The following is a 20027-nucleotide window of genomic DNA, read 5'->3' as shown; positions in this document are numbered from 1 at the left end:
AAAAAAAAAAAAGTAAAAACAAAGCCTTAACATAAAAACTGTTAAGGTATTCTTGAGAGAATTGTAAAGGTACTTGAGTTTTGTTGTTTTTTTTTTAGGAGACATGGACCACACTGTACTGACTGAGGCATCTTAAAATATAAATCCAAAGAAATCTAAGTCATCTTAGGTTCGAAGGACCTCTGAACTATGTTCAACATCACTCATTTGTCTCAAATTTTCATTGCTGGTTTTAAAGATGCCTCTGAAGGTCATTGGTAAACGCTGAAGGTGAACCAATTTCTTCAACAGTGCCTTGTTCTTCAAAAACCCAGTTATCCCTTTGTGGCCAGGCTTCACTTCTCCTGGTAGGGATACCTTTGCAAAGACATACATTTCCATATAAGTCCTGTTTGGTCACTGATAAACATCTGTAACTTGTCTCCTTCATATCAGGTACCTTTTTTAGAAAATTCTTCTCACTGCTCTTGGTCAATGCTTATAGCTCATCCCTAAATTCTGACGATTCTTTAAAACTATATATGTTCACATACAACTTTCACAGAAAAACAAAAACTAAAAGATGTATGGTGGTTGAACACTGGACTTCACCTCTAGGTAACCATGTCTTCACTCTTTCACTACCAGCAAAGCTAACCATTCTGGAGTATTTACACATGCAAAGCACTAATCTAGGCAGTTGGTATATAATAACCCATGTAACCTTCATAACTACCCTATGAGGTAGGTAGTATCCATATTCCCATTTGATTTCATGAGGAAACTGAGGCTCAGTTTCAACTGGTCACAACAGCAGTAATCACAGAGCCAGGACTAAGTCTAGGAAGTTCTGACTCCAGAGTCGTTCTTAAGCACTCTACCAAATCACTTCTAATGACTGGCATAAAACACAAGTTTTTAAAATTCCAGAAAGCAATTAAACTTCTTTATCTTTTTTTTAAGATTTTATTTATTTGAAAGAGAAAGTGAGTAAAAGAGAGAGAGAGCGCACAGAAGGAAACAAAGAAGGCTCCCCATTGAGCAGGGAGCCTGACGCGGGGCTTGATCCCAGGACCCTGGGATCATGATCTGAGCCGAAGGCAGACACTTAACCAACTAAGCCACCCAGGCACCCCACAATTATACTCTTCTTCCTACTGTCTCCTCTACACTAAATTTATAGTATATTTCACTACTGTTCATTTTTAAATATAAACTTTCGGTACAACACCCGCAAATTGAAAGGCATGAAAGAAGTTCTCCCAGTAACACTAAAATAATCCCCCCAATTACAGTCTTATAAGAAGAGGCACTGGGCGCCTGGGTGGCTCAATTGGTTGAGCGACTGCCTTCAGCTCAGGTCATGATCCTGGAGTCCCAGGATCGAGTCCCACATTGGGCTCCCCGCTCAGTGGGGAGTCTGCTTCTCCCTCTGACCCTCTCCCCTCTCATGCTCTCTCTCACTCTCTCTCTCTCAAATAAATAAAATCTTTAAAAAAAAAAAAAAAGAAGAGGCATTTATATTGAACATATACTCAGATTTAGTTAAGGACCTTCAATTCACTATGAATAAAACCTGCATTCTATTTTTTTAATATTTAAACTTAGAATTACACAAAAGAGATGTTAGTTTTCCCTTGCTTTTAGAAGAAAACTTCTCATTTGAAAACTAAAAACTATCTTGATACCCTCCTTCCAGGAGTGATTAATTAGCTTATGGTACATCCAATGGTACATCCACTCAGAGAAATACTACACAAGTTTTGAAAAGGTGGTATGGGGCGCCTGGGTGGCTCAGTCAGTTAAGCATCCGACTCTTGATTTTGGCTCAGGTCACGATCTCAGGGTCGTGAGATGGAGCACCAAACTGGGCTCCGCGCTTTGCGAAGTCTGATTCTCTCCCTCCCCTGTGCCTTTCCCCATGCAAACACACTCTCTTTCTCTCAAATAAATCCTAACAAAAGAAAAAGGAAGAGGTAGTATGAAGACTCTGTAACACTGAAAAATCATTATTATGCAATGTTACCTGGAAAAAGATTAAAGTTATATGTTCACTATGAACAACTTCATTTAAAAAAAAAGTAGGCATGTGGAAAGACAAAAATGATAGTAGTTATGTTACAGTAGAATTGATTAACACTCCCTTAAATTTGCGCTAACATTTTCAAAAAGCTAAAGATATAATACAAAATTTAAACGTAAGTGACTCTGGAAGTGTTCTAAAACTAGACTATGACGACAGCTGCACAACTCTGTAAATGTACTAAGTACCACTAAATTACACATTTAAAATGGGTGAATTTTATGATTTATAAATTATACCTCAAAGATTGTTTAAGAAAAACAAACATTAGGAGGAAAACACTCTACAATACTCACATGAGAAAACTCAGGCTGTGATGGGATAGGAAGTGACCCAGGAGTAAAGACTGGCGTGCTCTGAGATACTGGTGTTGATGCTTGGGGGGACAGAGTGGACTCAGGTGGGAGAGGGGGGTTTTCTATCTCCACTGGTTCTTCATCCTGGAGTTTCTTCTCAAAAGACTCTCCTTTTCCTTCTGATAACACTGACATGTCCATTGGCTCATCTGGTTTAAAACAGGAAAAACAAACGGAGAAATAAGCACTCATCAATATCACTCATGTTCCAATAACACTAGTAACAATTATATTACAGAAATTTCCATTCCTAAAAAAATTGTGATTTAATTTTCAGAAAAGCAGATACATTAACAGTAGACTGAATCACAGAAATCTAGTAATACTTTCTTCCCCTGGGAGGACGAAGGTCCACACTCCCAAAATCCTCAGATATAGATGAAAATGGAGTTCATCTGGGGATATCCACTCATCCACATGAAACATTAAATTAACTCGGCTCCTCTGAACCCCTTTTCCCTACTATAACTCAGTCTTTCATATTTGGCATAGGAATATCCAGATTAATGTCATCTAATTAACCACTGTATATTCTGCCACAGGCCTGAAAAGCAGAACTTGTTCACCACTCCAATATCTACTTATGAACTCATTATATTTGCATTAACAACTGCTAAGCACAGAGAGATGAATGCTAGGACAAATACAGAGGGAAAAAAATCTATCAATGCCAATCAGGAAACAAATTGCCCAGGGGGAAAGTATACGTGCGTGAGTGCGCGCGCACACACACACACCCCCCACCACCACCACCTCCCCACTTCTTTCCCACGATATACTACCCACCTGTAGGCTAACAGGCTCTTTCGCAGAACCCATCTAGCTAGCTGGGTATCTACCCAACAGCTATTCAACGACTCTCTTCCCCCTATTTTACAACTTGACCCCAAACAGGCTTCCCTCTAGACCACGCTCACAAATTATCTATGCCACTACGTTTCTCACTGCAAAAGACACTCATTGTACTGGCTATACCTCACCTCAATACCTACGTCTGCTGCTTTGCTCGACTTCAACCTCACATTCCAGTCTAATGCTAGGTTGCAAATCTGGTGCTATAGGTCTTTAGTACGCTACTACAGCTGTGTTAAGTATTTTCATTAGACCTTTTGATCTCTCTCACCATGACAAAGCACTTATTAAAGACCTATTGTTCTAAGCACTACATATAAAAAGGCTTTAGATTAATAATTTTAGAAAGAAAGAAAAGGAAGCAAGCAAATATAGACACACAAACAGGCACATATTAAGCAAATACATTAAATTTAAAATACAACTGACAGGAGAAAATACAATATGTTACATTAAAAAAAAAAAAAACACTGAATCATATACATACCATAATCCCAAGTGTGTAAAATACTTCTTTATGCATAGAAAGCACTTTGAAAGGAAATATATCCTAATACTAATTACAGCTGGATTGCGATATCCACATGATTTTTATTTTCTTATTACTTTGCTATATGCTTCCAATCTTTCTACAGTGAGAATTATTTTACAATCAGGGAGAAAGTATATTTAATGTAATCATTTTTATGTATCTTCAATGTTCACACTATGAATAGAAGAAATGATTTTAAGTATAAATCAAACTTAACTTGTATTAGGATTATTTTGTAGAATGGATTCACCTTTATTTTTTACTAAAGACATCACTAATCATGTTATACTTAAAATTATACTAGTTCATTTGGATACCTACAACTGATTTCAAGACAGCCAGACACAAACTTAGTGGCAAAAGAAAGATTAAATTTTGTCACGGGTAAACTGCACCTGAAAAACAGTTAAACATATTTCTATATTTACATCACTCGAGAGACAGCAGGGTATCATAGGAGGAAGGTAAACGACAGATAAGACCACAGGCTCTGGAGGCAGCTGCCTGAGTTCAAATCCTACCTCTATGACTTACTAATTATGAATTCTGTGACTCTATTTCTTCATCTGTAAAATGGAGATAAAAGTAACACCTACTTCTTAGGTGTTGTGAGGATTCAATGAAAAATGAAAAAACAAAACAAAACAAAGAAAAGCACCTAGGACCAAAGAGAAGTAAAGAAAACGGTGCCTGGCATACACTAAGTGCTCAATAAATACTAGCTATTATAGCATTACTGGTAAGTAAAAGAATGAAAAAGAGAAAATCATGAAATTTATTGGAAAAGGTTGTAAAAGTAGTAGGAACTTTAAATCTTCAAAAAAAAAAAGGGGTGGGGACACCTGGGTGGCTCAGTCAGTTAAGCGTCTGCCTTTGGCTCACGTCATGATCCCAGGGTCCTGGGATCGAGTCCTACACTGGGCTCCTTGCTCCGCAGGGAGCCTGCTTCTCCCTCTGCCTGCCACTCCCCCTACTTGTGCTCTCTCTCTCTGACAAATAAATAAAATTCTTAAGAAAAAAGAAAAAAGTAGTAGGAACTTAAAAAATATCTTGAGTGACTGAGGCACCTGGGTGGCTCAGTCAGATAAACGTCCGACTTTCGATTTCGGCTCAGGTCATGATCTCAGAGTCATGAGATTGAGCCCCGTGTCAGGCTCTGCACTGGGCGGGAGGCTGCTTCAGATTCTTTCCCTCCCTCTCTCTCTGCCCCTCCCCCTTGCGTGTGCACTCTCGCTCTCTAAAATAAATAAATCCTTTAAAAAAAAGGAATATCTTGAGTGACTGGATATGAGACTAGGACAGAGTAAAAGAGGTTTAGATAGTGAGATAAATTAAGTTAAAAAGGAATTCTTTCTTGTGAATAAAGGAATATAATTTCCTCAAAGGAAATTTGAATGAAGTCAAAAGTTCTACCACCTACTCTTAGCCACTGCTTGGCTAAAACTGCTTTGATGATAGCAAAAGTAACCTTTAAAGAGCAAAAGAAACAATTTTTGGTTCCCTTTCACCAGGAACACGTCAACATGTTGCTGCAAACTACTGGGCTATTAGTAATAAACCCAGTTCTTCACTAATATACTGCTATAATATACTACTTTGAGTTTAACCTTAAAAGCATAAAAATTTTGCCTTAAGGATCTTTTTAACAATTAAGTCAACAATACAGAATTGTCGTAAGAATCAGTGCTAGAAAAGCAGGGCATTAAGGAGAGCACTTTACACTAGGCCACAACCCTGAAGGTGAGTCAGACATGAGTCCTACTGAATAGTGTCATGGTGTTCAAACAAATAAAGAAACAGTACGTTTTGCAAGGCAACAGTGCTCCTCCTCTTCTGAGATCAACAGACAGATCAAGAGAGCTCACCTTTTCTCCCTTCTTGCTCTGTGGGACTGCTAGGAACGATAAAAGGGGTAGATCGGAAAGCATCAGGGGAAGGAGCAACAAGATCGGAGGAATTCCTTTATATAAAGAGAGAATTCACAGGTTATTTTACCACAGCCACAGTTTTGCATTTGTTTTTTAATTTTAATAGCAAAACTATCTAAGTCATTCAGACAAATCTTATTAGCAATCTCTCAAACAGCTACCAGAGGTTGGTGGAAGAATCATGAATAATACTTAAACAACTATTTCTCATACCAGACACATCCAAAATCAGAATTAAAAAAAAGATAAAGCCATATGATTATAAGAGAAGTAAACAATCAGACAAAAGAACATCATGATTACAAAGAGAAAGTGCTAAAAAATAAATTCATCTGCAGAACTGAGATTAAAAATATTAACACCATTTTTTGCCTGATTAGAAAGATCATGCACATTTTTATTTAAAAAAAAAAAAGCAAACTTCTTTGCCATAACACAGAAATAAAGAACTCTTAACTACTGTCAACTCTAGTATAACCTATTGTCCACCCCTATGCTGCTACATGGAAAGAACTGCTGGTCAAGTGGAGGAGCAGAATACTCACTTCGGATGTATAAGAGAACACAACTGGGCAGTTTCTTCCTAGTGAAACCTATGGCTACTATTACAAAACCTTGAAACAGGAGAGCAGAGCTACCTCCCTTCAATAGGTCCACTAAGTTCTTAACCCAAAAATTCTAAAGCCTAGAGTTTGTCTTTTGATTTTAAGAAGAATTCTGGACTAGTAGACGATTTTAGCTCTTTCATCCTTAGCCTACGACCCTCCATGGTAGAGCTATTTTAGGCTTACTTACGTGGAAAGACTCTCCTGAGCAAGGGACCTCTGACCAGACAGCTGCAGGAGGTGCAGAGTGGTGGCCGGTGTGGACACCAGAGAACATCCACCTTCTTCCCTTGAAGGAGTAGAGCAACCATCAGAAGCTATTTTTCAAAAAGAGAGAGAGAGAGAAATTCTAGTTGCATTTGCTTCTCAGATTGACATTACTGAGTTGTGTTAAAAGGAAAGAAGGAAGGAAAGGAAAAGAAAGGGAAAGGAAAAGGAAAGAAAGAAAGCAAGCCACTGAGTACAGCAAAAAGAGAAATATCCACGTTTCCAACCATGTTCCAAGAGGGCAGAAATTGTTTTCTAATTGTAGTAGAGTCAATGGAATGGATGCTAACACAAATCCTGAGTGACCATTCAATGCCGCCCTCCCTACTGAATTATGGGTTTGTTTGGTTTTTTTTTAAGATTTTATTCATTTATTAGAAAGAGTAAGAAGGATAAGGGAAATTAGTTGGAACTGGGGGTAAGTTCAAAGAAACTGTAAGAACTATATTCTTGGCAGACTTGCAATAAAAATATCATCACGGGAAAAAAAAGATTTTATTCATTTATTTGAGAGAGAAAGAGAGAGCACGCGCATAAGCTGAGGGGAGGAGCAGAGGGAGAGGGACAAGCAGATTCTGTGCTGAGCAAAGAGCAACAGAGAGTAAACACAGGGCTCAATCCCAGGACCCCAGGATCATGACCTGAGTCAAAGGCATATGCTTAACCGACTGAGCCACCCAGGCACCCTAAATTATGGGTTTCTTTTATATAGAATTGACAAAAAGGATTCCTCAGTCTTCTTTTTTTAAGATTTTATTTATTTGAGAGAGTGAGCAAGAGAGTACAGGAGCAGGGGCAGAGGGAGGAGAAGCAGACTCCCTTGCTGAGCAGTGAGCCTGATGCGGGACTCGATCCCAGGACTCTAGGATCATGACTTGAGCTGAAGGCAGGTGCTTAACCAACTGAGCCACCCAGGCGCCCCTCCTTAGTCCTTTCTATCATGATCAAAGCTTGGAGGAAAAAGGCAGACTCCTAGTACCTCTGCTTGGCTGCGCTTCTTTCTTGTGAAGCTTCTATTACAAAAGAGTGAGCCTTTTATTCCAAGTAAAGCTCATGCCATGATGCAGTAGGGAGAAGTCAAAACAATGCATGTAACACCTGATGATACAGGGATGCCTGGGTGGCTCATTCGGTTAAGCGTCTGCCTTTGGCTCAGGTCATGATCCCAGGGTCCTGGGATGGAGTCCCACATCAGGATCTTTGCTCAGCGGGGAGCCTGCTTCTCCCTCTGCCTGCCGCTCCCCCTGCTTGTGCTCTCTCTCTCTGACAAATAAATAAAATCTTAAAAAAAAAAAAAACCTGATGATATGAATGCAGCAATTTTCAAGATTAGAGCCTGAGCCTCCTCAGAGGAAACAGAAAATACTAATGTGTTAATAAAAGGATATATGAGCAGCCATTACTGATTTATATTATGAAGAATCTCCTGTTAGTCCTTTTTCCTCAGCAACAGATGGGAGTATCAGCTGAATCCCAAGTATACAGGAATTTTTTGGGGCGCCTGGTAGGCTCAGGTCATGATCTCAGGGTCCTGGGATCAGGGCCACCTTGGGCTCCCTGCTCAGCAAGGGGAGGGGGGTGTCTGCTACTCCCCCTCCCTCTCTTCCTTCCCCCCCACACCCAGCTCATGCATGCGCACATGCACTCTCTAATAAATAAAATCTTTTTAAAAAATAAAATAAAATAAAAGGAATTTCTTAAGTACAACCTTATAGCTTTAGTGAGACACCAAAAAAGTTTTCCTGGTGACCCTTTGAATGTCTTGCACATATTCACAGCACAGTAAAGGAATATAACCTTCTCTTCTTCCCTCCTTATAACCAACACATATTTTGCTGGTTGTTACCAAAGCTCTCTGGCTCTGTCAGGTTTCAGAATGGAGGAGTGGTGGAGGTTAACAAAATGTGAAACAAAAACCATTCCAGTCTTCTAAGTTTTATGTTCTTTCTGCTAGGCCATAACTTCCTATTTCTGATTGATGAGTAGGTAGACTGTTGTCCAGGTGATTATGAAAACTTATACTTAATTATCATGATATTTAAGATCTGAAGATCTATGATGACAGAAATAGCTAATCTGTCCATAATATTAAATTTACTATATTATTATTCCTCAATACCTCCATCTACAACAGAGAAAAAATGATGTTAAAATGTTAAACAGCAATCATTCCCAAAAAGCCCTTCTCATTAATCAGCTAGAAACGTTATTTTCCTTCCATATTACAAACAAGTCTACATCCACATAAAGTGCCTTTAACTTAAATAGTAGCCTCCGAACAGAAATAAAGTTTAGATCTTTGGAGAAGAGGAGCTACAGCAACTAATTACTCTTTGTACCTGTTTTATTGCTCTGGTCAAACAAGTCTTCCTGAGTTGACAAAACCTCAGGCTCTGGTGACTTCTGAATCTTCAGGCCACCTTGCAAAAGTTCTTGAGCAGTTATTCGTTCATTTGTTTCCACAGCAGTAAGAGATACTTTGGGACTAGAAGGCATATCCTCTGACCTAGGAAATTCAAATCACCAGGAGAAAAAGTTGCTATGTTCAAATGCTTTCACCTTTGAATTAAGAAGCTTTTTCTGTTTTGTGTTTTCCTTTAATAATTTCAAAACTTCCAGTGGCTCTAGTTTACATAAATATTTGCTGGAAGTGAAATAAGCTACTTTTTATGATATAAAGTCCTCAGCCCATTTCAAAGCCTCTCTCTCACACAGCAATATTTCTTTTCAACTTTGCTCACTGCTGGGCAGCATGCTGTCCAAGATTTCTGATAAGGGATTTAAGGATTTGTGTTACATATACTGTTATCTAGGCGAGCATGAAGGATTCTGATCCAGACCACAACACTGCCAGTCCTAATGAGGACCTTCCACAAAAAACAGCTTGAGTGTGAATTATCCCCTGCGCTACTGCCACACACTTTATCTACTGCTGGCCTTGTCCATCTGATCTGCTCAACCTAAGCCCCAAACCAAGAATCCTTCATACTAATACCACTCTTACATGTAAGACTCTCAATGCTGGCCCCATTCGAGAGACTTGGGAGATTCACCTACTAAAGTGATAGCATAACTAGCTACAGAGCAACTTCCTAAAGAAAAGCCTAAAAAGTCGGCCCAAGTTAGGCTGAGTGTTTTGCATGAGAAAGACAACTTCTCTTGATATTCAACTTTGTTGAGGACCCCATTCCTCATCTTTTCTACTGAAGGAAATTATAAAACAATACTGAATATTTATCCATCACCTCCCCCAAATTGGAAGCATCCCACTTTTCCTCTGCCATATTGAGCTGCTGACCAGAGGACATGCAGCTTAGGACAGAACAATCACCACAGGCAGAGCAAAGGGATAGGCCTAATTCCTACCACGTTAAGGCCAAGAGGACTTGGGAAAAGAATACCTCTTTACAGCTATACCAGAAACTTTCAGATGCAGGATACCTGAGGACCCAAAGCAATCTGGGTGCTCCTCAAATATAGTAAAAGATTTTCAAATATAATATCCATGTGACTTCTCATAACACTAGAGAGGGTAGAAGTCCTCCCACAGAGGAGTGCCTCTGTAGACAAAGATCAGAGAGGAGTGACAAGCAAAGATTAAGGAGTCATGCTTATAGGGGCACCTGGCTGGCTCAATTGGTGGAGCATGTGACTCTTGATCTTGGGGTTGTGAGTTCGAGCCCCACATGCTGGGTGCAGAGATTATTTAAAAATAAAAATCTTTTAAAAAAATTTAAAAAGAAGAGTCATGCTCTTTAGTTACAGCAGCAATAAAATGGCTTTGTAATATACGTAAAGATGAGATGAGGACACAGTAAGAATTTGTAAATAATGTTTCCACTGGACCAGAAATATGCACATTACAAGGGGGGGGGAGGGGGAGTCAACAATTTCTAAGTATGTTTCCACCTAGTCAAGTAAAACAAGTATGACCCTAAAGCAGAAACTCAAAAATACTTTCTAGAAAGAGCAGGGTTTACCTTGCAGGCGGTGGGTTTTGCTCTTCTACCACATGTACATCCTTACTGGGCTGTGCGGCCACAGGGACATCCTTGCTGGGCTGTTCTGCTGTGGGGATATCTTCATTGGACTGTTCTTCATGTTTAATTCCTTGAAATTTTAAAAGACAGGAAGGAGACATTTAATTTTTCAAAGTACTAGAAGCAGTCCCAAATGTTTTTTTAAAGGTAAAGATTTTAATAAAAAGAGAATCCAATTTGAAAATATACACAGGCATCATTCCAAAAAAGGAAAAGACTCAGTAACGCACTTACAAAAACCCTTCATCTGCAAGCCATCAACTGACAAGTATTTGCCAGACAACTTGGCAACCTTACAGTATTAACTTAGATTATATTAACTTAGTAACTATAAAATGTATCAAAAAAAAACAACTAGCTCTAGCTTGGGAGGAAAATGCTTATAAACAATTCCAAATGCCAAAAAAAATGTTTCATACCAATATTAGCATCCACATCAGACAGCCTAGTATAACTAGAGTTGGTGGTTACTGACAATAGAGGCTCTTTATCTACTTCATATGGCACAGTATGCTCTTCAACATCCTGGCTCTGGGACAGTTCCAGAACTCCAAAGCCCAACTGTGATGAGGCAGAATCTAGAAACAAAACCCCAAGAAATTAAGTAGCATCCCACAATATTATGTACTGTGTAAGGTGCTGTTCCTTAGCAAAAAAAAAAGTCATTTTAAGTCGTCCACACCAGGGCCCTGCTCCAAAGTTTTTCAAAATAAAATTAAGAATAAAGGAACTAAAAGTGGGGGTGCCTGGGTGGCTCAGTGGGTTAAGCATCCACCTCTTGATTTCGGTTCAGGTCATGATTTCAGGGTCATGAGATCGAGCCCAGCAGTGTCAGGCTCTGTGCTCAGCTGGGAGTTGGCTTGAAATTCTCTCCCTCTGCCCCTCCCCCAGCCTACGCTCACTCACATTCTCTCTCTTTAAAATAAATAAATCTTTAAAAAAGAACACAAAACAAACAAACAGAAAGAATAAAGGCACTAAAAGTGAAGAGGAAAAATATGTAATGAAGCAAAAAATTACATACTATAAAACCTGGCACCTGGGTGGCTCAGTTGGTTAAGCGACTGCCTTCGGCTTAGGTCATGATCCTCTAGTCCCAGGATCTAATCTAGTCCCGCATCGGGCTCCCTGCTCAGCGGGGAGTCTGCTTCTCCCTCTGACCCTCCCCCCTCTCATGCTTTCTCTCTCTCTCCTTCTCTCTCTCAAATAAATAAAATCTTAAAAAAACACACACACACACAAAAAACAAAAAACCTTAGGAGCACCTAACACATAGGTAGAATAGGTCTACTTTCTGAAAATACACATAAACTATACCCATACACAGAGCAATTCAGATCGTACTTCCACACACAAAGCATACATCCCCAAAATATTTGAAAAACAAATGTAACAAGAAGAGTCAATATGCAGAAAGGGGGCTATCCAATGAGCATCAAATTCCTGAACATCAAATTAGGTGGAGTATCTTAGACAACTGCAAATTTCTTAATGACTATTCTCAATTTAATGATGAGAAATCTAGAACCCCATAAAGAGAGATTTATTTTTTAAGATTTTATTCATTTATTTGAGAGGGTGAGAGAGCGAGCAAAAAGGAGCAGGGGGAGGGGCAGAGGGAAAGGAAGAAGCAGACTCCCCACAGACCAGGGAGCCCAACGTGGGGCTCAATCCCGGGACTCTGGGATCATGACCTGAGCCGAAGGCAGACGTTCAGCAAACCGAGCCACCCAGGCGCCCCACCGATAAAGAGAAATTTAGGTATCTACACGCTTGTGTTAAAGGGACTTACAAAAATCTACTATCCAGAAAAAGGCATAAAGCTACCTTCAGCACCAAGGGAGTGTGTGATAGTATCATCTCTAGTATCTTCTTCCTTTTCCTCCTCCTTCTCTTCCACGTCTTCTTCCTTTTCTTCCCCCACGGGAGGAGCAGATTCCACTGAAATTCCCAAAACACTAAACGGCAGAAAGACACAATCATGTGTTCCCAGATAGGTTCAGACACTTCGCTCAAAGCACCTTTAGAAATTTATTGTGACACCCTACACACCAACATCTTAAGCAAATTTGAAAAAAGTAAAAAGCGTGGCCCCCATTAGTGCTTCTTTCTACAGAAAGCACCTGATAGCAACTCAAAAAACACTGTGCAGAATTAAATAGCACAAATACTTAACAGAAGAAAGGAACAAACATACTTGGAATTTTACCTTTCTCTGAAAAAATATAAGCAGGGAGAGAAAAATCTTACCCTCAAGAGAATTACTGACAAGTGACATGATAAGATATGCATTAGATGTGCACTGAAGGGCCTCAAAAATGACATCAACTGAACCAGACACACTTCACAAAAATATTTTAGTAAAAAAATCTTAGAGTACATATATAGAATCAGACTGCCTGAATAACATTCTGGTAAGAGGCCCGTATATTTAAAGGAAGTTATATACGCAAACAATGAATCATGGAACACTACATCAAAAACTAACGATGTAATGTATGGTGATTAACATAACATAATAAAATAAAATTTAAAAAAAATAAAAAAATAAAGGAAGTTAACATTACAGGTCAAAAAATATTATAAACAAAAGTAAAAGACAACGATTAGGAAAAAATACTGCAACAAATATAACAGAAGAACAGTGTCCACAGAATATAAGGAATTCATATGAAGAACCCTAAGACATCAATGAACAGACAACTCATAAAAAAAGAAATACAAGTATCTTTAAACATGTAGAAAAACAGAAACCAGCTGTTGCCCATCAAATTAGAAAAAAAAAAAATTGTAAATACTGTACTGCTTTCAGTGTTGCCCAAATCTGAGGTGAGATAAGCATTATCATATACTATTTATGACACTAAACTAGTTTGCTATAAACTAAAAGAACCTTTCTGGAGAACAATTTGGAAACGTATTTCTAAAAAAAAGCTCTAAAAAATGTTTATAACCCAATAATTTCAAGAAATAATTTGAAATGTGGAAAGATCCTTGTACAAACTTGTTTCTAATGTTTACTGTGATTAAGAAATACCTATAAGGCCAGCACTAGGGAAATAAATAACTTACTAATCCATAAAATTATATATTATGCAGCTATTAAAAATGTTTGAAAAAACCAAATACAATGTGTAAAAAACCTGGATTGGATCCTGGATAACTAAATAGATAAATAAATATATTGAGACAATGTTTATTATAAAATATATTTTGACATCTGATACAACTGTGAAAATGTGAATAGGAACTATTTTACTAGGTATTTTGCAATTAGTATTTTCTTACGTGTGATATTGGTATTATGATTATATAAGATAATGTATTATTCTTAAGAGATGAATGCTAAAGCATTTAAGGGTAACTATGATGTCTGCAACTTATTTCAAACAATCCAGCCCCCCAAAACGTGTATTTTACATACATACATTTATATATGTGTGTGTGTATACACATACACAGAGAGAACAAATGTGTAATATCCTTTCATCTTTTCTGTGGGTTTAAACTTTTAAAATAAAAAACTTGGGGAAAATTTTATTAAGAGTTTTAACTGTCACAGGAAAAATTCCATGTTATTAAGCAAAAAGGTCAGCAAACACTTTTACTTTACACATGTCAACTATGTACATATCAAGTACACACACAAAAGAGGGAAAATATGCCAAAATGTTTACAGCAATTAGCCTCTGGGTGGCAGAATTACAGGTAACATTTTTCGCTTCCTTGAAACTGTCTACACATTTAATGTTTCATACAAAGACTACTAAGCATAACTATAATGAGCATAGAGAGGTAAAAACATAAATTTGCAAAGCTGGGGTACATCATCCAAGGAAAAGGGACTAAGTAAAGATTTTCACAAAAATAAAATAGAACATTACCTATAACCAGGAAGACCAGTTACATAACCTTGGGAAATATAGGGAAAGAAAGTCCAAGAGCAAACATGACAAAATGTAGAAGAGCAATGAAACACAACACAAACCACATACTTTGGCTCTTCCTCAGTCTCTTTTGGTGGTTTTGCTTCATGTCCCTCCCTGACCTCTAAATGCTGGTAGGCTCAGTGAGTCCTTGGAGCTCTTCTCCACCTTTACTCACCTCCTTAATGATCTTATCCAGACTCAGCTTTGAATATCATCCACATACTTATGACTCTGCAATTTAAACCTCCAGTTAGACCTTCCCCGAGTTCCATCCAGATTTGCCAACAATTGCCTCAAACTGTCCAATGAAAAGGCAGCTCAACCTCAATACATCTAAACCTGACCTTCTCCTGTACTCCTGTTCATCTCCTCTAGCAGCAACTCCATTCTTCCAGTGCTGAAACCAAAAATGTGGTATCATTGTTACCTCCCTTTCCCTCATACTCCATATCCAATCAAAAAACCCAGAATCTCACCAATCCTGATCCACTTCTACTTTGGTCTAGCCAAAGGCATATGTTGCCTAAATTATTTCAGAGGGCGCCTGGGTGGCACAGCTGGTCGAGCGTCTGACTCTTGGTTTGGGCTCAGGTCATGATCACAGGGTCACGGGGTCAAGCCCCACTCCAGGCTCCAAGTTCAGTGCGGAGTCTGCTTGGGGTTCTCTCTCCCTCTCCCCCTCCCACTCGTGTGCATGCACACTCTCACTCTCTCTAAAATAAATAAATCTTTTAAAATAAATAAATACAGTAGTCTCCTAGTTGGTCTTCCTGCCTCTACCCTTGCTCCCCCTTCAGTCTATTCTCCTCTTTTAGTTAAATGGCTACTTTTAGTTTTTATCTCCAACTTTAACAAGGCATAATCAACAAATAAAAATTATACACTCTTCAGTCTATTCTTAATCCAGCAGCCAGAGTGATCCTGTTAAAATCCTTTTTTTTTTTTTTAAGATTTATTTATTTATTTGAGAGAGAGAGAATGAGAGACAGAGAGCATGAAAGGGAGGACGGTCACAGGGAGAAGCAGACTTCCTGCTGAGCAGGAAACCCAATGCAGGACTCGATCCCGGGACTCCAGGATCATGACCTGAGCTGAAGGCAGTCACTTAACCAACTGAGCCACCCAGGTGCCCCAAAATCTTAAGTCAGATGATGTCATTTCTCTGTTCAAAACCCTTAAACGCCTTCCTATCTCATTAAGAGGAACAGCTGAATTCCTTACACTGTCCTGTAAGGCCTTACATATTCTGGTTCCCCCTTTACTTCTTTGACCTCTTCCCCCACTTCTCTCCATCACTCTACTCCAGCCACACTAACCTCCTTGCCATTTCTCAAATATTCCAGACACACTCCTACCTGAGGGCCTTTGCACTTGCTGTTCTCTATGCATGGACTGCACTTATCCCAGATAACAGCAGACCTCACTTAAGAACTTTTAATCAAATGTCACATCAGTGAAGCATTCCCTAAGTCGTCACCCTATCTAAACCTGGAGCTCCTCTGACATTTCCTATGCCCTTCTCTGCTGTATTTTTCTCTTCAGCTCTTATCAGTGTCTAACATACCATTTACTTATTATGTATTGCTATATCTCATACAAGAATGTAAGCTATATTAAGGTCTGATTTTTATTTCTTCTGAGCCTTTTCATCTCCAAAATTCAACAGTGCTTGGTATAAAGGAAATACCCAATAAATATTTGTAGAACATTAGATGAATCTGAAAAGGCCTGAAATAAATCAGATTACAGACAAAAAAAATATTACTGACATTAAATTTTTTCCCACTGTCTAAAACTGATGGAAAAGAAAACAAAGGTTTAAGTACATTATTTAGAAATACAAAAGTAGCCAATAAAAGAACTAAAATAATTATTATAAAAAATTGGGAGTGTTTTGAGTTAAATCTTCATCTTTCATTATGGAATTCAATTGTCTTAATTTGACAAAACAAGAAATGGCAGTATAATGGTGTTAGCTTTACAATAGCATTGAGTGCTAGGAAGATAACCTCTCAAAGAAGTTAAAACACACTTAAACGGTTGCCTCTGTGAAAGGGGACCAAGGATGGAAAAGGACCTTGCTTTTCATTATAAGCTCTTCTGCTTTTTATTTTTTTATTTTATTTAAGTAGGCTCCACACCCAGCATGGAGCCCAACATGGGGCCTGAACTCATGACCCTGAGATCCTGAGATGGAGACCTGAGTTGAAATCAAGGTCAGACACTTAACCGACTGAGCTACCCAGATGCCCCATAAGCTCTTTTTTAAATAACTTATTTATATTACTCTGTTAAAAATATTTGACAGGTCTCATCAAAATTAAAAACCTGTTCTGCGAAAAACCCTCTGAAGAAGATGAAAAGACAAGCTATCAAGTGAGGGAAAATATTTGCAAACCACATATCCTACGAAGGGACTAATATCTAAAATATATAAAGAACTCTCAAAACACAATTTTTAAAAATCCAATTAGAAAATGGACAGAAGATATGAACAGACATTTCCTTGAAAAGGATGTACAGATGGCAAATAAGCACATGAAAAGCTGTTCAACATTATTTGCCACTAGGGAAATGCAAATTAAAATGAGATTATCACTGCACACTTATCAGAATGGCCATAATAAAAAATAGTGACACCACCAAATACTGGTGAGAATGAAGAGAGACTGGATCCTTACACTGCTAGTTAAACCATAAAATGATACAGCCACTCTAGAAAACAGTTTGGCAGTTTCTTAAAAAAACTAACATGCAACTGCCCACCTGGCCATTTATCCCAGATATGAAGACTTAGGTTCACACAAAGACTAGCATGCAAATGTTCAAAGCAGCTTTATTTGTAATAGCCAAAAACCAGATCAACCCAGATTTCCTTCAACAGGTAAAGGTTAGGCTGTGGCATATCCATACCACGGAACACTACTCGGCAATGAAAAGGAGTGCGACAACTGGGACACATCTCCCAGCAGTGGATCGAAAAAAGCCTACTCCGAAAGGTTACATAATGTAGTCCCATTTACATAACATTTTGAAATGACAAAATATCACAAACGAAGGACAGTCTTAATTAGTGATCACCAGGGATTCACTAATGGTTATAAAAGGATAGCGCTAGGAATCCTTGTAGTGCTGGAACCATTCAGCATGTTGACCCTAGTAGTAGATACACAGATAACTAGACTTTATAAAAATTTCACACACTCGAATACAAGTGAAACTAGGGAAACCTGAATACATTCAGTGGATTTTATCACTGATACCCTGGTTATGATTTTATACTATTTTGTACTATTGTTTTTCAAAACATTACCATTTGGGAAACTGGGCAAAGTTTACAAAGGATCTCTAAGTATTATTTCTTAAAACTGCATGTGAACCTATAATCATCTCAATTTTTTAGAATGTTTAACAGGGAGGGGCACCTGGCTGGCTCAGTTGGTGGAGCATGCAACTCGATCTTGGGGTTGTGAGTTCGAGTCCCATGCTGGGTGTAGAAATTACTTAAAAATAAAATCTTTAAAAAAAATAAAATAAGATGTTTAACAGGGAAATAAGACAATCTATAGTTCTTTAGTATATTTTAGGATGCTTCATGTTTAGGATCATCGGCTTACATCAACTGAACACTAGATATGAGAGGAAGATTTTTTTGGAATTTTATGTAGAAAAGTTCACAAGCAGCTTTTTTCAAAATACTTCCATTAATGAATAAAGACAACATTAAAAAAATCAACATACATGTACTCTGAAGAGCTTTCATTCTCTTGAAATCAACTCCAAATCCTTTCTAGATTCATGGCCTTTGCACTTTCAATTCCCTGTCTAGAAAGCTCCTCCTCCTACATGCCACACTCTTCCCCAGCCCCTCAACTATGGCTAACAAATTCATATTTATAGTTTAGATCACATTCCTTAGAGACGCTTACCCCTATCACACAGATTAGGTTATATATTATATTTTTCTTCCTTCTTTGCAATGATCACAATTGTAACTACATAGCTACTTATGTAATGATTTAACGTTTCCCTATTAAATTATAAGCTCCATGATGGCAAAGGACCTTTAAAACACCTGCCACAGTGCCTACACATTTATTGAATGTAAGCATTCAAGGTGTTTTGTTTATTTGTTTTTTAGAGAAAGGGCAACACATTGATACAAAAAGGGAAAAGTAGCATGGGACTTCTCTAACAGCACTGCTTCATTTACAATAAGGGGTATGCACACTTCCTGTCCCCCCGGTTCAAACCAACAGGACACAAACACATAAGCAAAGCACATGTTCCTAAAGAAGTACCATAAACTTAAATGCCTATAGAAAGCAAAACAAAGGGGCGCCTGACTGGCTCAGTCGTTAGGCATCTGCCTTCGGCTCAGGTCATGATCCCAGGGTCCTAGGATAAGAGCCCCGCATCGGGCTCCCTGCTCCATGGGAAGCCTGCTTCTCCCTCTCCCACTCCCCCTGCTTGTGTTCCTCTCTTGCTGTGTCTCTGTCATATAAATAAATAAAATCTTTAAAAAAAAAAAAGGCAAAACAAGCTAACATAAATGAGTGAAGTGGCTAAGAAGAAAAGCAAAAGCACTACAATAAATGAATACTTGGCTTCATATTAGTGTCCATGTACAATAGTCAACAGTGAATTATAGGGTCTATGACAGACCATAGCAGTCATGCCCATCTAAGCAGAGGTTAGCTGCTATTAACAGCTCCAGCCAATTATTAGCAATAATACAACAGCTGTATTACCTCTGGACTAGTAATGCCAGAAGCTGAAAATCCAAGTTCATGTAAAATTTCCCCATTTTAAAATTCTATCAATTAACTTAAATATATTTTACAACCAAGTGTGGGCCAAACAGAACCCACCTGCAGGCCAAAATAAGCCCACCAATTTGTAGTTTTTCTAAAGTATCCAACTGATGATTTGGGAGAAAAAATTTATGTGCAGAGTATTAAATAGAATGCAAAAAAAAAAGGACTTTTTTTTTTAGATAAAACCATACTCTTTCACCACCTCAACCTAACATTCTCCTCCCTGACTGCTGCCTTTTCTACTATGCCACCACAAGGCCTGTGAGGTTGTCTAAGTTCGCTTTTGATCTTAGATTTTAGGCAGAAGACTAAGAAGCAGTGAATAGTAAAAAAGAAAGAGAAGGCACTTGAGTCAGGAGGGTTCAAAGCTCAGCTGTCACTTACAAGCAATGTATGCTACAGCAAGTTATTTAACTTTTTCACCCATCAGTGTTCCCCCCTCTATGTAATGGAAATAATATAATGTCTTCACAGTATAGCGGCTTTAAGGATGAAATTAAATGGGACTATATATCAAACATCCAATCTAGTGCCTAACAGAGGATAAACTCAATAAATGGACAAGGTAAAACTACACATAAGACAAAGTAAAAATTCAACACTGTTTTAGGGTATGAATTAAACATTCTGGGTCTAAAA

The 20027-nt window shown here is 38.3% G+C and overlaps 1 protein-coding gene across 5 annotated transcripts in view; it reads right to left on the bottom strand.

Annotated features, from left to right (window-relative positions):
• Nucleotides 1-20027, bottom strand: part of TP53BP1 (tumor protein p53 binding protein 1) — a 94771-nt gene that overhangs the window by 49938 nt on the left and 24806 nt on the right. For 4 of the 5 annotated variants that reach the window (XR_004925826.2, XM_036120003.2, XM_036120005.2 and 1 more), the window contains exons 6-12: nt 12470-12600; nt 11062-11220; nt 10583-10712; nt 8942-9108; nt 6526-6652; nt 5668-5762; nt 2359-2567 (exon numbers count right to left, since the gene is read on the bottom strand). Coding sequence is in view for 4 of the 5 variants with exons in the window: in XM_036120003.2 (XP_035975896.1) it covers nt 2359-2567; nt 5668-5762; nt 6526-6652; nt 8942-9108; nt 10583-10712; nt 11062-11220; nt 12470-12600 (1018 nt within the window). In the remaining variant the exon portion in view is untranslated. Of the gene's footprint in view, nt 1-2358; nt 2568-3757; nt 3839-5667; nt 5763-6525; nt 6653-8941; nt 9109-10582; nt 10713-11061; nt 11221-12469; nt 12601-20027 lie in introns of those variants that run through there. The other variant, XM_036120007.2, reaches the window with a different exon arrangement.

This window comes from Halichoerus grypus, chromosome 8, assembly GCF_964656455.1.
Source record: "Halichoerus grypus chromosome 8, mHalGry1.hap1.1, whole genome shotgun sequence".
NCBI classification, from domain to species: domain Eukaryota; kingdom Metazoa; phylum Chordata; class Mammalia; order Carnivora; family Phocidae; genus Halichoerus; species Halichoerus grypus.
The sequence above is the reverse complement of the archived record's forward strand: the minus strand, read 5'-3'. Positions and strand labels throughout refer to the sequence as shown.